Genomic DNA, 18,740 nt, shown 5'->3' with positions numbered 1-18,740 from the left:
CAAATTTAAAAAATTGGAGTGGCTCTAAAAAGTTTTATTGTAAAATCTAATAAAGACCTTCAAAAAGAAGAATCTTTAAAGGTCAAAGAAGGAAGCCATAACAAGAAATAAGAACAAAATAAACATATGTTAAGATGATGGGAAGGACAAATATGACAAGGTTTTTCAGAAAGCTTAGAGAAAGGATAAATCAATATGGAAGGAAAAGAGGGAAGATAATAAGATCCAGCCAAGTAAAAAGCTAAAACAACTGGAGTCAAAGCAGCAGTTAGGAATGCTCCTGTTTTTCCAGCCACCAAGCAGCCTGCTCTGACTTCTACAGGATCCTGGGTGGAAACCCGCCACCCTGTCTCAAACACCAGCATCCCCTTTCGTGGACTCAGTTGCCAGCCTCTATAGGTTTTATTTTCCTCCCTATCTACTTGTGATAAGTCTAGTTGGGAAAAAGTCATGTGAAAATAAAGATAATGAGATATTACAAGTACTATAATACAAATTTATACTTAATTCAGCAGGAGAAACAGAAGTGATTGGTCCATTCCTAAACTAGGATTCATTAGTATGAACCATGATGAGCCTAACATTGTGTAACTAAGAAGATCAAAGATATCAAGGAACAATACAAACTGATTGCTACTTTTATTTGATAGGGAGGTATGTACTCTACTTCTTAGCATCTACATTGAAGGTGATTCAAGCTATCTATTCACTAACATTTTCAATGAAGATTATTTTAAGAAATACAATTTAATGTGTTAAAATGAAGTTAAAAATTTAAGGTTGAAAATCCACTAAGCTGAAATGAACATTTGATGTTTGAAATTATAAAACGTCTAGGTAATTGTATTTGAAATTCTTTATTGTTTAAACCTTATATAGATTCATTTTGTTCATGATTTCAGTAAATTTTATTTCTATTTCAAAAGAAATTAAAAATTGGTAGCTTAGGCAGGATGTGATGGCTAACACCTGTAATCTCAGCACTTTGGGAGGCCGAGGTGAGAGAATCTCCTGAGCCCAGGAGTTTGAGGCCAGCCTGAGTAAGAGAGGCCCTAGCTCTACAATAAATATATCAAAATACAATGTTAAAAATTAAAAAAAAATTCAGTAGATCAAACATATGCCTACCTCTTTTATAATACCAGTCGGTATTTGCTCTGAGTATCTTAGAATGATTTGTGTTTTGTGGTTTTACTGGGTAGCTTGTTTTGATAAAGTGCTATATTTTTTTAGTTGGCATTATCAGTGATCTGTCAACTGAAACTCTAGAGAAAATACAATAAGGATAATAAATTCAGAAGTTCTTAATCTCTATATAAGTTTATATAATCATGTACTCAGTTTTTAAATAAAAAGTTAAATGCATATGTATGAGAATATAATTCATAATGGTAATTGTTTTTAAAAATATGATTTTAAAAAATTACATCTTCCATTGAAAAAATATGGTTATCTCTGAAAATCTAAAATCTAATATAGTACCTGACAAGTAGACAAGTGGGTGGTGCCCAAAAATATGTTGACAAATGAATATAACCTGAGAAGAAAAGTCAATCCTTAGTCAAATCAAATCCAGTCTTACATTTACTTTCTATTTGGCTATGATACTTTGTCTTCTATAGTCAGTTGAAATGCTGAAAGGATCTTTCACATGATTAAAGAATTATCTTAACTATATTTAAAGCAAAAGAGGAATACAAATATAATTTTAAACCCTGATTACATGCTCTTTTTGCTCTGAAGAAATATAATTCTTATTTTTAGGTTCCCCTCAAAATGGTGAAAAAGAGCGTAACTTTTCTCTAATGCAGAGATTAAATAACTATTAAAATTTGAGACAAACTAAAAACTGTCCCAATCGTAACATGGCAGTTAAATTCATGTTAAAAGGAAAGTCTACTTCATAAATGACAGAATTCAAGTTTCTGCTTGTCTTTTGTTATTAGCTCTTCACCACAAAAATAGGTGTGAGTATAGATCATAGATCAGTAGCTGCTCCATGTGATACATTCAGATGCCCTCAAACAAGTTTAAAATAGAGCAAGTCTACACCAGCTGGGAACATAAGAACGTATCACTTCTGTGTATTTAACTGTTTTATCTACTCCATTCGGAAAAGTACACTACGACCAAGGGACCATTCAAAAACAATGTTTCTTTTATAATTTCTTTTTCTTTTTTTTCCTATCAGAAACTATAAAAATCAATACTTTTTATGTAGCCATTATATTGATAATTTTCATTTGCTTGGGTCAACAAACATTTAAGATATACACGAGGGGCTTTTTGTGATTAACATTGGGAGTTAAAAATGTTAAAATTCCTAATTGCCAGGGAATATCTGATAACTTTACAATAAAGCCTCCAGGAGATATGTATACAGGGCAAATATAAAATCATCTGTAAATCTTTTAAAATTTTTTTCCCCATTAAATCCTTATTAACCTGTAACTATATAATAAGGATAATGGTAATAATTTGTGATCATATATTGAGGTAATTAAGGTCTTATGACTTACATCACATCTTCACATGTTGGGTTTTTTTTATTCTGAATTTTTGAGGCATAAAGTAAATAGAAGAGCACCTTATATGTATATATTTTCAAGTATTTACTAAAGCCAAACTCCAGAGTGTTCAGGGAGACTCAACTAGTCATCTTATTGAGTTAAAGAAAAAAAAAAAAAAAAAAAAAGAGCAAGAAAATAGAATAGGGTAAAATGAAAACTTTGAAAAGATGTGAAAAGATAGATTTTAACTAATGTGACTATAATTGTGTCATCAGAGTACACAGGTTGAGGAGTTGTAGAGTTTAGGCACAAATGTGTATCTTAGATATGGTTTAATGTTAGCTCTTTCATTTAAAAGCTGAATTTTAGAGAGGGTTAAATGGCATTTCACAAAGCTAGTTGGCAGTAGAATCCAGACTAAAACCAAGACTTCCTTGTAGGCATATTAGTCCGTTCTCACACCGCTATGAAGAAGTATCCAAGACTGGGTAATTTAAGAAAAGAGGTTTACTTGACTCACAGTTCTTAACAGGCTTAACAGGAAACATAGCTGGGAGGCCTCTGGAAACTTACAACCATGGCAGAAGGGGAAATAAGCATGTATTACCATGGTGGAGCAGGATAGAGAGAGGGGCATGGCAGTGTCAGCCTGTACTACCAGCTACTCAGGAGGCTGAGGTGGGCAGATCACTTGATCCCAGGAGTTCAAGGCTGCATTGAGCTATAACCATGCCTCTGCACTCCAGCCTGGGTGATAGAGCAAGACGTTGTCTCTATGAAAAAAAAATTAATTTGCTGTAAATAAATCTATAACTTTTCCTTATGTTGTCATTCATGTAAAGATTAGTGAAAGTGTTCCTTCTATACTTAAACCCCCATCTATTTCACTTTTCCCCCAATAAGTAACACTTAATTTTTGTACAGACTTCCAGAGTTTAGTGTACGCACATGCAAAGATGCATATACATTCTTCCCATGCATTTTTTACATTGATATAAAGATTTATTGTGTACAACCTGATATTTTGAAGTACACAAAGATACGGAATGATTAAATCTAGCTAGTTAACATAAGCATCACCCTCACCTAGTTTCCATGGTGAGAACACTTATCCACCCTCTTTACATTTTTAAGTATACAATATATTTTTATTAACTATAGTCACTACATTGAACAATAGATCTCTTGAACTTATTCCTATTTAACTGAAATTTTGTCCCACACATTTTTTACACAAATATTAGCACACGCCACATATTTCACCTGAAGTTACTTTTCGTAATTTTTTCATAGAGTTCTTTGAGCATTAAAAAAGTTAATGTGTGTAAACCCTGAAACAATGTCTGTAAATTATTCTTCACTGAATACTATTATTTATTACAACTACTACTGAAGTAGTTGAATTTCTAAAATATGTTGCTAGATGAAACAAGGGAAACTAATGTTTTGAGTTTCCATCTTGTTTTTGTCTTATGTCTTAATGATTTCTATTATTTTTAAAAAGTATTTTCACAGGCAGATTCATCTGTCTTTTCTTCTGTGACTTTATTTGAATCCTCAGTTGAAATCCCTTCTCCTTTCTGAGTTCATATAGAAATTCTTTGATATTTTCTTATGGTGCTTTTTTCCCCCATTTGCTTTCTCTGGAATTTCTATCAATGGAGGAAGAAACATGGATTCAAATTTTTTTCCCAAATGGCTACCATTCACCAGTTTGTTGAAGAGGTCAGCTTTCCCTAACTGATCTGAGACTCTACTTTGACCATATATTTAACTATTATATGAACTGGGTCTATTTCTTGACTTTCTGTACTATTGCTTTACTGACTTTTCTGTACTATTTTTCACAAACTGCTTGTCCATTTTGCCCAGTTTCTTAGATCAAAGTCTGACTCAGAGTAACCAATCTTTTCATAGCAGCAAAAAAAAAAAAAAAAGAAATTCTAGCATTGTTAAGTGACAATAAAGATTAAACTGTTAACAGAATAAAAGTGTTAATTGGTTTTAACTGCTCTGTGGAAAAGCTGTGCTTTGAAGAATTTCATTATGTTCTATAATTAAACATTAAATTTTAAATACTGAACAGAAATACCACTGGGTTTTTAGGAACATGCTCCTTACTGTACCCCATTACTGAAAGTTTAAAATTTCTGTGTTCAAGGAGAATAAATATTTGGTTATTAAATATGTATACACAATATTGTAAAACTTAGTGAGAATGAAATTATACAGCTGTGAAGATGGACAAAACTGCCAGATGTCAACTAATTCATCTGTAGCAAAATTTTATCTAGAGACCCACAAAAAAATTATCTTAAAGTGTCTACACTTAAAGTAAAATATCTCCATAATTTTTGACTTGGTAAATTTATTTCACACATCATGTGGGAAGAAAGAGTGGCATTTCAAAGTCACGCCTTCATAGAGAGCCAAGTTTGAGAGTTACAGACAAGAAAAAAGGGGCATGGTCTAGTAGTTCAATGCTAGGAATTTTTTCTCCAGAAAATTCCTCCATGTACCATGTTAGGGCTGATTCTGCCCTTGAAAGCAACTAAGAACGATGAATAGTGGAACACCTCCTTTGGAGTTCAGTTTCCTTCAAATATATACATTCACATGATCCCTGGTTATTTTTTATTTACCAGAACATAACAGAGATAAGTCTGACAAGTACTGTTGTTTTAAGTGATTCTGGATGTGAGTGGCGAGACTGGATAAAGAGGATATTCTCTTAGATTCCATAGTGACAGACAGACATTTAGGGAAAAGACCAGGAATTATACATTCTTACTACATAAAACATATTGACTCCTTAGCACATGCTGGCAGTGTCAGATGGAAGGGTTCCCAAGGCCACCCTCCAGCTCGATAATCCTCTAGAAGATTCACAAGACTCAGAAAAACACATTATGCTCACAGTTTGTATCACCACAGTGAGAAATAAGATTAAAATCAGCCAAGGGAAAAGTCACAAGGGATAAAAGACCAGGAGAGTCCAGGCAAAAGCTTCCAAGGCCCCTCCCAGTGGGGTTGCATGGGGACACCCTTAATTCTCCCAGCAATGACGTGTGACAACACATGCAGTGCCGTAAACCAGAGAAGTTCCCCTGAGCCTCGATGTCCAAGGTTTTTATTGGGGGTCAGTCATGTAGGCATGCAGCACCCCCAGGACTGACTCAGCTACTCAGGCTCCAGGCTGCATCAGACTGAAAACAGGCATTCCTGCTGGGCTATCCTTTGTTGGGATTAATGTATCTGGTCAACTGGATACAGCATGGCCCAAGGTCTCAGACTTACAGAAACAGGCAGAGTATTCCAAAGGTCCCAGAGATCATATCCCAGAAGCCAGCCATAGGCCCATCCTAAAAATAGGAATGAAGAATGTGCAGGGTTGGAATAACCAACTGGGGACTGCTACATTAACCCTTTACTGCCCACTATCACATACATTACTTCATTTAATTTAAAAAAAAAAATTATTGGTGATTTTGTAGGTGAGAAGTTAATAGGTAAAATAACTGGCTCAAATTAATCCCTAATTGTCCTCCTCATGGCCCTATACTTCTCCCTGGTAGCACATATCACAGTAAGTTTGTGATTCTTGCTGGCCTTTCCCCACTACTCAAAAGCCTCAGAAGCAATAGGCCATATATATTTTTCCCTCCTATTTCAAGTCTCAGGCCCCAAATGGTGTCTAGGTTATAGTAGCTACTTAAAAATTATATGATAAATTTATATGACAGCCTAGAACATTGTGGTTGAAATTGGTGCCCTAGTCTTTTGAGTCCTATATTGTTGTAATTTCCCTATCACAATATGAAACAAAAAAGAATTCTGGAAACAAGTGTGCCAGTTCTGTTTACCTCTTAGAATTTTTGTGAGGCCCTAGAATATTCCTCAGAGCTGAAAGAAACCTGAGATTATCCAACACTATTTTACATAAGAAAAAACATTCATTTTGTACAAAGTCATTGTTAGATATAAAGAGATTACATTTGCAACTGTCTACAGATCAATAGAATTCTAGTTTGAAGTCACGATAAATATGTCATCCATATTTTCCCTGTTTCACAAAATAAATGCAATTGAGGAATGTGCATCTTGTCGGCAAGGGAGTTGGGGGTTGAAATGTAACACCTCTGTTTTAGTTTTTCCTAAGTTAAGGAAATGATTCTTTGGGTTCATTTGCCCTTTTTGATATATTCCTAATATTAGTTTTATATATCAGTCTTCAAAAAGCTGTGCAAATGCAGCTTCTAATGTGTCCTCCTGTGGGTCTCACGTGTCATCTCCCACTCCTCTTCAATGAAATGGTGGCCTGTGGAGAAGGTTCTGGAGTCATCATTATCAAATATAATGTGCATGTGAGTCACCTGGGGGTGTGTTAAATGCAGATTTAGATTTGACGGTCTGGACAAGCTCCCGGGGGGCAGATGCTGCTGATCCGTGGACCATGCTTTGAGGAGCAAGTCAAATGCCATCTAAATTGTTTCCTCTTTCTCCTAATTATATTCTGTAGTATTGGCTTGTTACCACAAGACTGTTTAGACAGATATGAAACAGTCTATCTGTTCCCTAACAGCCCCAAAAGAACACATTTTAAACAAGGGAAACCTAGGGTATTAGTCCATTTTCATACTCCTAGGAAGAAATACCCAAGACTGGGTAATTTACAAAGGAAGGAGGTTTAATTGGCTTAGTTGCACATGGCTGTGGAGGCCTCAGGAAACTTACCATTCATGGTGGAAGGTGAAAAGGAAGCAAGGACCTTCACATGGTGGCAGGAGAAAGAAGAGCAAAGGAGGAATTTCCAAACATTCTGATTCCAAAACCATCAGATCTCGTGAGAACTCAGTATCAGGAGAGCAACATGGAAGAAACCGCCCAATCACTTCCCTCCCTCCACATGTGAGGATTACAGGTCCCTTCCTGGACACATGGGAATTACAATTTGGGATGAGATTTGGGTGGGGACACAGAGCCAAACCATATCACCTAGCCCATTTATTCCAACATGGCTGACAAAAATCATAAACTTGACCTTCACTGAAGAAACAGCATCTTCTACCTAAAGTTTCTTTGCTTTTTATGCTATTTGAAATGCCTTAGTTCATGATCAAAGGATGAAGTTTACAGTAGTTTTTACTTCAGAGACAAAAATCCCTCCTGTAAACGGGCAAGCTCCTGCGCGGGGCAGAGTTAAATCCCAGGAAGTGGACAAGCACTCAACCTTTACATCTTAATGACTGAGTATGAAATAATAATCTGTGCCTCCATTATCTCATTTCCAAAGGCTAATAAGCACTGTTTTTCAGATGACTATGAAAAAGCTCAACCTCAAACAAGATGCACTCACTACTTATCAATGGTTTGTTGCTGATGCTCCTTACTCTGAATCAACAAAGGAAGCTCATTTGTTTCACTTTGTGAAAACTCTTCATTTTTTCCCCAGACTTTCCATTTCACACTGTGTGAATTTTATTAAGATCTCTTTCAGAGAAGCTAAGTGCTGGCTCTATAGGGCCCTAAGGGATCACAGTTGCAGCCTCTGTAATGTCGGGAGCCTCTTGAGACATTTCTATTGAAAACTCCTTGGAGAATCAGAAGAATCTAAAATCTTTCTGGTGCTCAAAGAAAGTTTTCCTCATGAATATTTTTATGTTATAACTTGAAAATTGCTTGATGTTGTAACCTGAAAAATCAACACAGAAATCCAGTTAATAGCCAATATCCAAATATTAGCATATTGATATTGGGTGGGTCTTTCTGAAAACTTAAAAGCTAGCTTAAAATATTATTTTCCATTTTAGAGTTAGCCTTTGTTAATAAAACTTACCTATAATCCTATTGAATAACAACTTGTTAGTGGAATTTTCCCAATGTTTTTAAAAAGTAATTCTAATTAGTGGAAGAATTTGCATTCTGATTTTTCCCTGAATTGACGTAAGAATTTTATTATATGCTCTCAGAAATGACATAACTGCATAACAGTTTGTCCATAATAGTCTATATCATAATGGCAGATAAAAATACTGTAATTCATTTGTTTTTAATCTTTAAATACTGGAAAGCACCCACTGTCATTATCTAAATCATTTTGTTCCTTTACACTGTTGTGAATGCTTCCTTTTTAGACATCCAAATATACATGGATTTTTATTTTAAGTTCCATTTTCATGTACCATTTAAAGATACATTTTTTGGTTCGTTTGCTTATGGCTGAATCAGCCTCACTAACTCCTGTGGAGATCAGGAGGAAGAGGCACAAGGGTAGGGGTTTTGTCTACGTGGAAAACTTACGTACTTGAACACATGGAGACCCATCTCTTTCCCTATCTGTTCTCACAGAATGTGTGACACAGGAGAAGGACTATTCACTTTTCAAACGAGGGAAGGAGAAATGATCTATCAGAAGGTCCATTCTGCAACATTGGCCATAGCTGAGCAACATGAAAGATTAATGCTAGAAATGGAGCAGAAGGCCCGGGTAAGGCCCCTTCCTTGGTAACCTATCAGCTTGAAAATGAATGTCACTGGGGTCTGATGTACACCATGTATGTGTGGGGCCATTCATGTCAGCGCCTGGGTGTTCGCCCTGCCCTGATCCTGAGGGCTTACCCTACCTTCTCACCTAATATCCTACTCAATATGTCACAGAAGAAGTTATTTGTGGCCACCGAGTGTGAGCCCTGCACTTCTGGCATATACCTATGTAAGATCTGTTGCCTTGGATGTCAGAGTGGAGTGCATAATGAAATAAGAAGCAATGCTGCCTGCATGTCCCCACATACGGTTGGATCATCAGATTTAAATATGGGCTCAAAATAACTAGGAAAATTAAGTTCTTACCAGAAAGGGTTCCACTTTTTTTTTTTTTTAAATCTTTATTTTTATCCTATATGCTCTAAAACTTCTAGCTTTTTCTGTATATGTAATAAAATGTTTGCAGAAGGAGTTTATGCTAGTTGACAACAGAATAATTTGTTTATCATCTCGTCCTAGAACCATAGTCCAGTTTTAGGATCAAGCTAAAAAATCATCTAGTAAAGAATCTAAAAGTAGTAAATTTTATTAATATGACGAGCTGAAAAATTATAAGCTTTATCACTAATTTGCTTGAAAAGCAAACAATGAAATGACTATTGATTATAATCTTAAGAGCATTATTTTCTCTAGGATTTATGAAGATGCATCTGAGTTAATCTATAGAAGGACAGGTGGTATTTGGGAAGCATCTATAATTCTCTGTGAAACATCAATAAGTCTATTCTAACTTAAAGACAATGAAGTTTTATATTACTATTTTAGTTTTATCTCCAAAATTCTATGAAGTATAAAATAAAAATTTTTAAAAGAAAACAAGTAGCTTAAATGATCATATTTTATTCTTAATGCACTTCTAATTTTCTCAATCCTACCTTTCTCTCTCCATCTGAGGTATGGTTAAACAGAGCCTTCCTAACACCTCAGGAGGGAAAGGGCATCACAGGACATTGGACTGCCCACGGAAATGAGAGTAGCTTGAGCATTTGTAGGATGATTAAGATGAGACTGTGGGATTGACTGAAGAATCATCAATTAGAGAGGGCTAGTAAAACTTAAATCTTCTAGAAAGATTTGGGTAAACTTTAAACCATTGTAACAATTATCTAAATGTGATGCTTTTCTAGTGATTAAAATCAAGTGGAAAAATATATCAAATTTCAAATTATTTCAGAGTCATGCATATTGATCATCAGCCCATATTTTCAATCTGCTGGTGCTTGTTTTCAACCAAAATTAACCATGGGGTTAACCATGATGTCACTTGCTATTAGTTAACCTCTATACTTCTTTACTTATAGTTGTTTTAAACAAGCAAAAGCTCAGAGTGATTTAGATTATATTTTAATGATGGAAATTCCAAGAACTCTTTCACATACTGTAATTATCTGCCATAAAGAATACCCCATTGAGGCTCTGGGCTTGCATCCCACCACCACCACTTACTGGCTGTGTAATCTTGGGCAAGTTATTTGACTCTGGTTTTCCTTTATCTGTAACAAGGGCATGTAATTGTTCTACTCATTTGGTTGTTAGTTTCTGTGCATTCATCTATATAAAGTGCTTACACAATCAGACCAAGCACATAGAAGTACCATGAAAGCGTTCATTATGGATGAGGGTGATGTCCGACTGACATTGAATAACAAGAGTTGCTAAAATGGCTACATAATATCCTTCACACTCTTTCAAGTATTTCTAACAATGTTGTGCCAAAATATTTGCTAAACAAAACTTAATTCACTTTTGTTGTTGATGTTGTATGTTTCTCATTGTCTTGTGCCACTGAGAAGCAAGTGAAAGGACTGGAGTCAAGTAATTGCTGTTAATGGCTCAGAGATGAGATAAGGGATCCAGTCACTGTAACCGCAGGCAGTCTAAAACTAGGGTGTACACCACAGACGTGGGTACCGACATCAGTGCTGAGACAGACAGAAGAGAATGCAACAAACATTTAAACAGCAGGCTCAGGAAGGCTCAACAGAGAAACTTTCTAGAAATTACAAAACCAGAGAATCCATCACTCAGCGCATACATGTCAATAGAGTGGTTTAATTCAGAAATAATTTCACAACTATGCTTTTCTCTGCAGGTTAACGCTAGTAAGAATTACTCTACGGCTAATTTGTCCTTCAGAGTAAACTGAACTAATCCTTTTCCAAGTGCAAGCTGCTTCAAGTTGATAAATGCCTCAGTTTCCAAAATACTACAACCAAAAGCAAAGTTTTTCCAGTTCTCCCAGATACTTTTTTTTTTTTTTTTTAATATAGATACCACCTCTCCATGCACAAAACTTTTCTTTGTTGCTGTTGTTTTTTTGAGACAGTCTCGCTCTGTCACCCAGGCCGGAGTGCAGTGGTGTGAACACAACTCACTGCCAGCCTCAACCTCCTGGGCTGAAGTGATCCTCCGGCCTCAGCCCCCGACTAGCTGGTACCACAGGCCTGCACCACTATTCCCAGCCAATTTTTTTTTTAATAGAGATGAGGTCTTACTATGTTGCCCAGGCTGGTGTTGAACTCCTGGGTTCGAGCGATCCAACTTCCTTGGCTTCCCAATGTTCAGGAATACAGGTGTACCATGCCTGGTCACGGAAAATTTTTTTAAAAACTTCCAACAAGTATGAAAGAATGTTTAAATACTCTAATTCTTCATTTGCTATTTAAAATAACAAAATTGTTACTCGAAAGTTGGATAAACAAACTCAAATGAGAAATAATGTCTCAACAACTGTTTCTTACTATAAAAGAGTTTTAAGATACATGGGAGAATTAAGCTAGGGTAATACATATTAAACGAACTATTTGAGGAATGTGTTTGAAATAGTTGAGAAAATGATTAAAGCTAGATATTTGAACGAATATGTTCATCTCTAGAAATGTTTCCGTTTCACAGAGATCATTCTTGTTCTTAGAGCTAGCAGAGTTCTTTGGATTCCATTGCCAAAAGTATCTGTAGCTGGTTTGACGTGCATGTACAACATTATCAAATTGTGATAGAAGCCATTCATCAGAAACGGTATCACGAATGCATCCATGTGACTTAGGCTGTTAAGGTTGAGTACAGGCTGAAATCATGGACAAGGCCCCAACTAGAAATAATTTTAGATTTTCACGGACCCTGTTTTACACACACACACACACACACACACACACACGCACATTAAACGAAAAGTGCTTTCTTTTAAAATGTGCCTTTTATGTTTAAAGCAATTATAAAATGCTCACATGTAAAGAGCAGTTGAGAATGAGAAAATTTTTTTCTGCTATATCCAAAATAAGTAAGCAAAAAGAAGTGTTAGTGGGGGGGATTGTCAGTCATTTCCAATCTTCTAGCATTGCAAGTAATTTTAACACATTTGTATACAAAACACCCTCACCAAATGAGAATTTCAGTGTAAAAAAACAGCGTTTAAGGATGCTCCTGTTCCGCAATCCCCATCTCCTGGCTCACCAGGAAAGCTCTGTACACAGTGTAAGGACAAATAGCGTGGGTGCTGTTGAAATGCCAGGAAGATAAAGACTTTGTCTAATGCTTTAAAAACATCAGTGGGACTTGCCAAATGGGCTGCCCTCCAGAGCTGTCAATTCTGTGATTTTCCTAAGCTCTGGTGAACAGAAAAAGAAAACACTGGGAGGCCGAGGTGGGCGGGTCACTTGAGGTCAGGAGTTCGAGACCAGCCTGGCCAACATGGTGAAACCCCGCCTCTACTAAGAATACAGTAATTAGCTGGGTGTGGTGGCGGGTGCCTGTAATCCGGAGGCTGAGGCAAGAGAATTGCTTGAACCCAGGAGGTGGAGGTTGCAGTGAGCCGAGATAACGCCATTGCCTTCCAGCCTGGGCAACTTCGTCTCAAAAAAAAAAAAAAAAGAATAACTGCAAGTTATTATTCAGTGTTCTATTCATGATTTTATCACTCAATATTATCAATATTAATCTTAAGATTAGAGCTTTAATGATTGCTGACAGCGATCAGCTTTCTGCCAGGAAATACACCACTTGCCTACTTGTGAAATTTTTTTTACTGATAGTCATGGATTGTAACGAAACAGCACAAGCTGAATTAGAACAAATTATTATGGTCGATAATGAAAATGTGAAAGTGGATCTGTGATCCCAGTTAATCAATTCACTCACTATTGTTGTTTCAGAACACTAAAGAAAATTTAGTCTAAACAACGAAAAAACCTCACATGGCCGGGTGGGGTGGCTCACGCCTGCAATCCCTGCACTTTGAGAGGCCAAGGTAGACAGATCACTTGAGGTCAGGGGTTTAAGACCAGCCTGGCCAACATGGTGAAACCCGTCTCTACTAAAAATACAAAAAGTTAGCTGGGCGTGATGATGGGCACTTGTAATCCCAGCTACTCAGGAAGCTGAGACAACAGAATCACTTGAACCTGGGAGGCAGAGGTTGTGGTGAGCAGAGATGGTACCATTGTACTCCAGCCTGGGCAACAATAGCGAAACTCCATCTTAAAAAAAAAAAAAAAAAACCAACCCACACAGATACACGCCCAAGAAGAAACATGTATTTCTGCATAAGGACACAAAGGAGGTAGAGATAGTGAGAAAGCAGTATGTAATTTGTCTAATCAGTGGTGCTCTTGCGTGATGAGTAAAAAGCAGACTAGCATTCTTTTTTCTTTAAATTTATTTCCTTAAAATTTGATACACTTTAGATTTCACTTCAGAAAATGCTTTCATGCATGAATATATGTATATGTTTGTACTTAAATGTAATCAAATAGATCAGAGTTGATTCTGTATACGAAAAATCATTGCCTAACACAAAAGACTGCAATTTCTGTATTAAATACAATTTTGTTTCTTTTATTTGCATTGCTGGAACCGAATATAAAGAAAGCTGCACAAGGATCATTTTCTTAAATAAAAGTAACAGATTTCAAAGGCTCATCAAAATGATCCAACATACAGACATTATAACATACATACAACCCAATAACTGAGATTATCTTTTCTTTGAAACTAATGCTATAGAATAGAAGTATTTTTTAAATGTAGGCCACTAAAATCTAAGTTGATATAAGCATTGCCTGGGAAGATAATGAAGGCCACATCCAGTGAATGTGAGCAGAGGTGTCAGTTCCTGGGATGTGTTCACTGAACGCAAACACAGTTTGTAGTAGGATTTAGGAGGTTGTATTCCAGGGAAAGACTGCAACAGAGCTGTGTGACCTTGGGCAAGTCACATTTTCTGTGCTTCAGTTACTTGTACTTAAAGGTGCCGAGTGAGGCACAATGATATCATATGTACTTCAGTGTTAGACCACCTCCTCGTCTTTAGTAAAAGCTCAGTAATGAGCCAATTCATAAAATGGCTAGCAAGAAACAGTTTAAGTGGGAAAAACTGTTTTAACCATCACCAAAAATTCATCCCAGCTTTCAGTACGTGCAGATACTGGAAATTAATTTTATGAACTTAACGATAGCCTCTATATATTTACATTTTTTAAAATTTAAAAACCCAAAATTTGATTTTAAATCACTAAGAAATTTAACATTTTGTGTATTTATCATATTCATTATATTCAGAGAGCAGCTCTGTAAATGTCTACTTACAAATAAATAGAGATAGAGATTAAAAATATACATGTTAAATGCATTACTGATTGCAGACGGAAATGGTGTTGAAAGTGAATGACAGTTTCTGCTGTTATTCCCAAACTCAGCTTATTTTCAGACTTCCTGAAAGTATTTTGGTCCATACGTGGTTTTATTTATTTAATATTTATTTATTCATTTATTTAGAGACAGTCTCTCACTCGTTGCCCAAGGTGGAGTGCAGTGACATGATCTTGGCTCACTGCAACCTCTACCTCCTGGTTTCAAGCGAACCTTGTGCCTCAGCCTCCCCAGTAGCTGGAATTACAGGCACATACCACCACGCCTGGCTATGTTTTTGTATTTTAGTAGAGAGCGTTTTGCCATGTTTCCCAGGCTGGTCTCGAACTCCTGAGCTCAGGCAATCTACCCGTTTCAGCCTCCCAAGGTGCTAGGATTACAGGCATGAGCCACCGCACTTGGCCAATACATGATTTGAAATATACAATAACACCCATTTTTTCAGAGGTGTAATGAAAACAATATCCTACAAAGTTCAATTAAATGACATCTAGCAACTTTAATTCAATGACCATGTAAATATTGCCTTTTATTTGTCATTCTGGTACAGACTTAGCAGTTATCTTCTAATTCCTTTCCATTTATTTTAAATAAAATGGAAGATTAAGTGTGAGGTGTCCCTTGTTGAAAATTAAACCAAGTCTGTAAGAAGCCCATTGCCCATAAGCCTTCAAATTTCAGAGGACTGTTTTAACGAGTACAGAGTGCCAAGCATGGCTGGCTTAAGGTCTCTGGCATCTCTATTCTCATACGGTTTTCAGAGGTTTCAGGAGTCCTTTTCCAAGAATAAAGCTCAATGTTCTCAACTGAAAGAGCACTTGTATGCAGCATTTTCTGATTAAACAGTGAAACATTTCTTTTCACAATTGACATACATTTCACATGTCACTTCATGTATTTTCTGGCCACTTGTACCTTTGCAATATTTCTTATTCACATTTTTTCACCCAGTTCCTCTTGTGTCAGTCATACCAGAGAATGTGCTGGCATATGTACCCTAGAGGCATTTCTTAACTCTTCAGAGAAAGCTATGGCTATCCCTTTTCCAGCTTACAATGCACACACACACAGAATGCACACATGCATACACACATGGACCACATTCTGCTATTGTCTCACTTGTCTCATCTGTTCCACTTTTCCCCATCTGCTGGTATTATTCAGCTATTCCTCATATTCATTTGTGGGGTTGTATTTTTATTTGGTAATTAGGCTTAGATCAAAATATGTCTGAATTGTCATTCTTTTAATACCTCAGTTTGGACAAAATTTTGTGTCTTGACCACATATACACACGTAGACCCCTCTGGTCTATGCCACTTCTATGCAGGAGTAGAAATTCCAATGCAGCAATCTTTACCAAGCACTTAACATGCGACACACACTATGCTTTTCACTCCCTAAGTACATCTTATAACAATATTTATAACACTTTAGGTTACATTGACTCCAGTTTAGAGATAAGAAAAAACTGAATCTTAAAAAAAATATATGCATGTGCCTTCCTGAGGTCCAATTAGGAGGCAGCCGTGGAGTTGATATCTGATAACAGGTTGGTGGAAAGCAAAGCTCATGTTAACTACCTTCTGATTCTGCCATGCATACTGTGGTGTTCTGTCTTGAACATGAGAAACAGGCACTCGCATTCCTGCTCTGGCTTTGTGAAATTTACCCAGATTGGTGTAATTCTCATTCTTATCTGTATCCTGGAGGAGAGAGATCCAGTAATTTTACAGTGAGAGTCATAGGGAAGAGGGAAGAATATCAGGATTCTGAAACCTCAGAGCCACTCAACTAGCTATGTCACCATGAACAAATTATCCCTCTGCACCTCATTGTCCTTGTCTGTAAAGTTCAGATGGCATATTTGTTGACAATTTATGTGAATATTCAGTGGTATAACATATGAGACCAATTTGCACATTGGCTAGGCACATAGAGAATGGCTCATAAATGTCAATGTATAAATGCTGAATTTCTTCTTTCAGTTGTATATAGATTTGTCTCAACTGCTAATCCAATTTTTAAATTTTTAGGCAATCACTAGAGATAAAGAGCAAAAGGAAGGTCAGTTAGCATTTTTTTATACAAATGAATTTTATGTAAGTGAACACAAATTAGCATCAATGTTCACAGGGGGAAGCAAAGCCTCAAATCAACAAAGGAAAAAATTTCGAAGACAGTAAGATTACCTAGGTTGTATTTCTGGTAAAAGCATGAAGAGGTGTGGGTTGTCAATACCTTCATAAAATTCCCAACATCTGTCAGCCCACCTTCCTGGTAACTTAGGTCTTCTCAAAGGATAAGGATGGAATGTCCACATTGTAATATATTAGGGAGGAAGCTTTTTCTACAAAATATCAGCATCAAAGTCTAAAGAGCAATGGACTCAGTCTAGAGAACTGTTTTCTATTGGGAGCTCTGTAGTTGAGATTTCCCCTTGAACAAATTCTTGAATTTTTCTGCATATTGATTTCCCATCTGTAAGAACATTGGTGGTTTTCTAAGAAGGATTTTAAACCTTGAATTGCATGACTTGTCCACAGTTACTTGAAGCTTCCTCACTCCGTAGCAGTCTTACATGTATGCAGCCCTGCATGGTGACTCAGAAGTAGTGAGAGGAAGAGAAGCTGTCATAAGGGTCTTAGAAGTCTTGTCCACAGCAGACATAATGTCACACCTACCATGTTATACTAGTCAAATCAATCACCAAGAAGCCCAGATTAAAGGGAGGGAATAATCTTGTATGCAAAGACACACAGACTCAAAAGGAGGAAAATTTACCAAGCAAATTGAAAACAAACAAAAAAAAAATGGGTTGCAATCCTAGTTTCTCACAAAACAGACTTTAAACCAACAAAGCTCAAAAAAGACAAAAAAGGGCATTACATGATGGTAAAGAGGTCAATTTAACAAGAGCTAACTGTTCTAAATATGTATACACCCAATACAGGAGCACCCAGATTCATAAAACCAGTTCTTAGAGACCCATAGTGACAGATTCCCACACAATAATAGTGGGAGAATTTAACACCCCACTGTCAATATTAGACAGATCAAGACAGAAACTTATTCAGGACTTGAACTCAGCTCTGGATCAAGTGGACCTGATAGACCCACTCCCAAAACAACAGAATATGCATTCTTCTTGGCACCATATGGCACTTACTCTAAAATTTTTCCCATAATTGAAAGTAAATCACTCCTCAGCAGATGCAAAACAACTGAAATAACAGTATCTCAGACCACAGTACAATCAAATTAGAACTCAAGATTAAGAAACTCACTCAAAACCACACAACTACATGGAAATTGAACAACCTGCTCCCGAATGATTTCTGGGTAATGAAATTAAGGCAGAAATCAAACAGATGCTAGCAAGGTTGTGGAGTAATAGGAACACTTTCACACTGTTGGTGGAAATGTAAATTAGTTCAACCATTGTGGAAGATGGTGTGGCAATTCCTCAAAGATCTAGAACCAGAAATATCATTCGACCAGTCATCCCATTACTGGGTGTATACTCAAAGAAATAGAAATCTTTCTATTACAAAGATACGTGCATGCATATGTTCACTGAAGCACTGTTCACAATAGCCAAGACATGGAATCAACCCAAATGCCCACAATGATAAACTGGATAAAGAAAACGTGGTATGTACATACCATGAAATACTATGCAGCCATAAAAAGAAATGAGATTATGTCCTTTTCATGGGACGTGGGATGAACTGGAAGCCATTATCCCCAGCAAACTAATGCAAGAACAGAAAACCAAATACCACATGTTCCCATTGTTCAGTTCCCGCTTGCAAGTGAGAACACATGGACACAGGGAGGGGAACACCACACACTGGGGCCTGTTGGGGGTTGGGGTGGGGAGAGGGAGAACATTAGGAAAATTAGCTAAGCTTAATACCTAGGTGATGGGTTGATAGGTGCAGCAAACCACCATGGCACATTTACCTATGTAACAAACCTGCACATCCTGCACGTGTACCCCAGAACTTAAAAATGAAAATAAAAAAAGGAACATAGGCA

General features: G+C 36.7%; 1 protein-coding gene across 1 annotated transcript in view; it reads left to right on the top strand.

Annotated features, from left to right (window-relative positions):
- The window catches only part of DOK6 (docking protein 6), a 432,942-nt gene that overhangs the window by 321,835 nt on the left and 92,367 nt on the right, over nucleotides 1-18,740 (top strand). The window contains exon 6 of the mRNA XM_011968352.1: nucleotides 8,859-8,997. Coding sequence (XP_011823742.1) covers nucleotides 8,859-8,997 — 139 coding nt within the window. The remainder of the gene's footprint in view (nucleotides 1-8,858; nucleotides 8,998-18,740) is intronic.

The sequence above is a fragment of the Mandrillus leucophaeus genome, unplaced genomic scaffold, assembly GCF_000951045.1.
Source record: "Mandrillus leucophaeus isolate KB7577 unplaced genomic scaffold, Mleu.le_1.0 Scaffold84, whole genome shotgun sequence".
NCBI lineage: Eukaryota > Metazoa > Chordata > Mammalia > Primates > Cercopithecidae > Mandrillus > Mandrillus leucophaeus.
The sequence above is the reverse complement of the archived record's forward strand: the minus strand, read 5'-3'. Positions and strand labels throughout refer to the sequence as shown.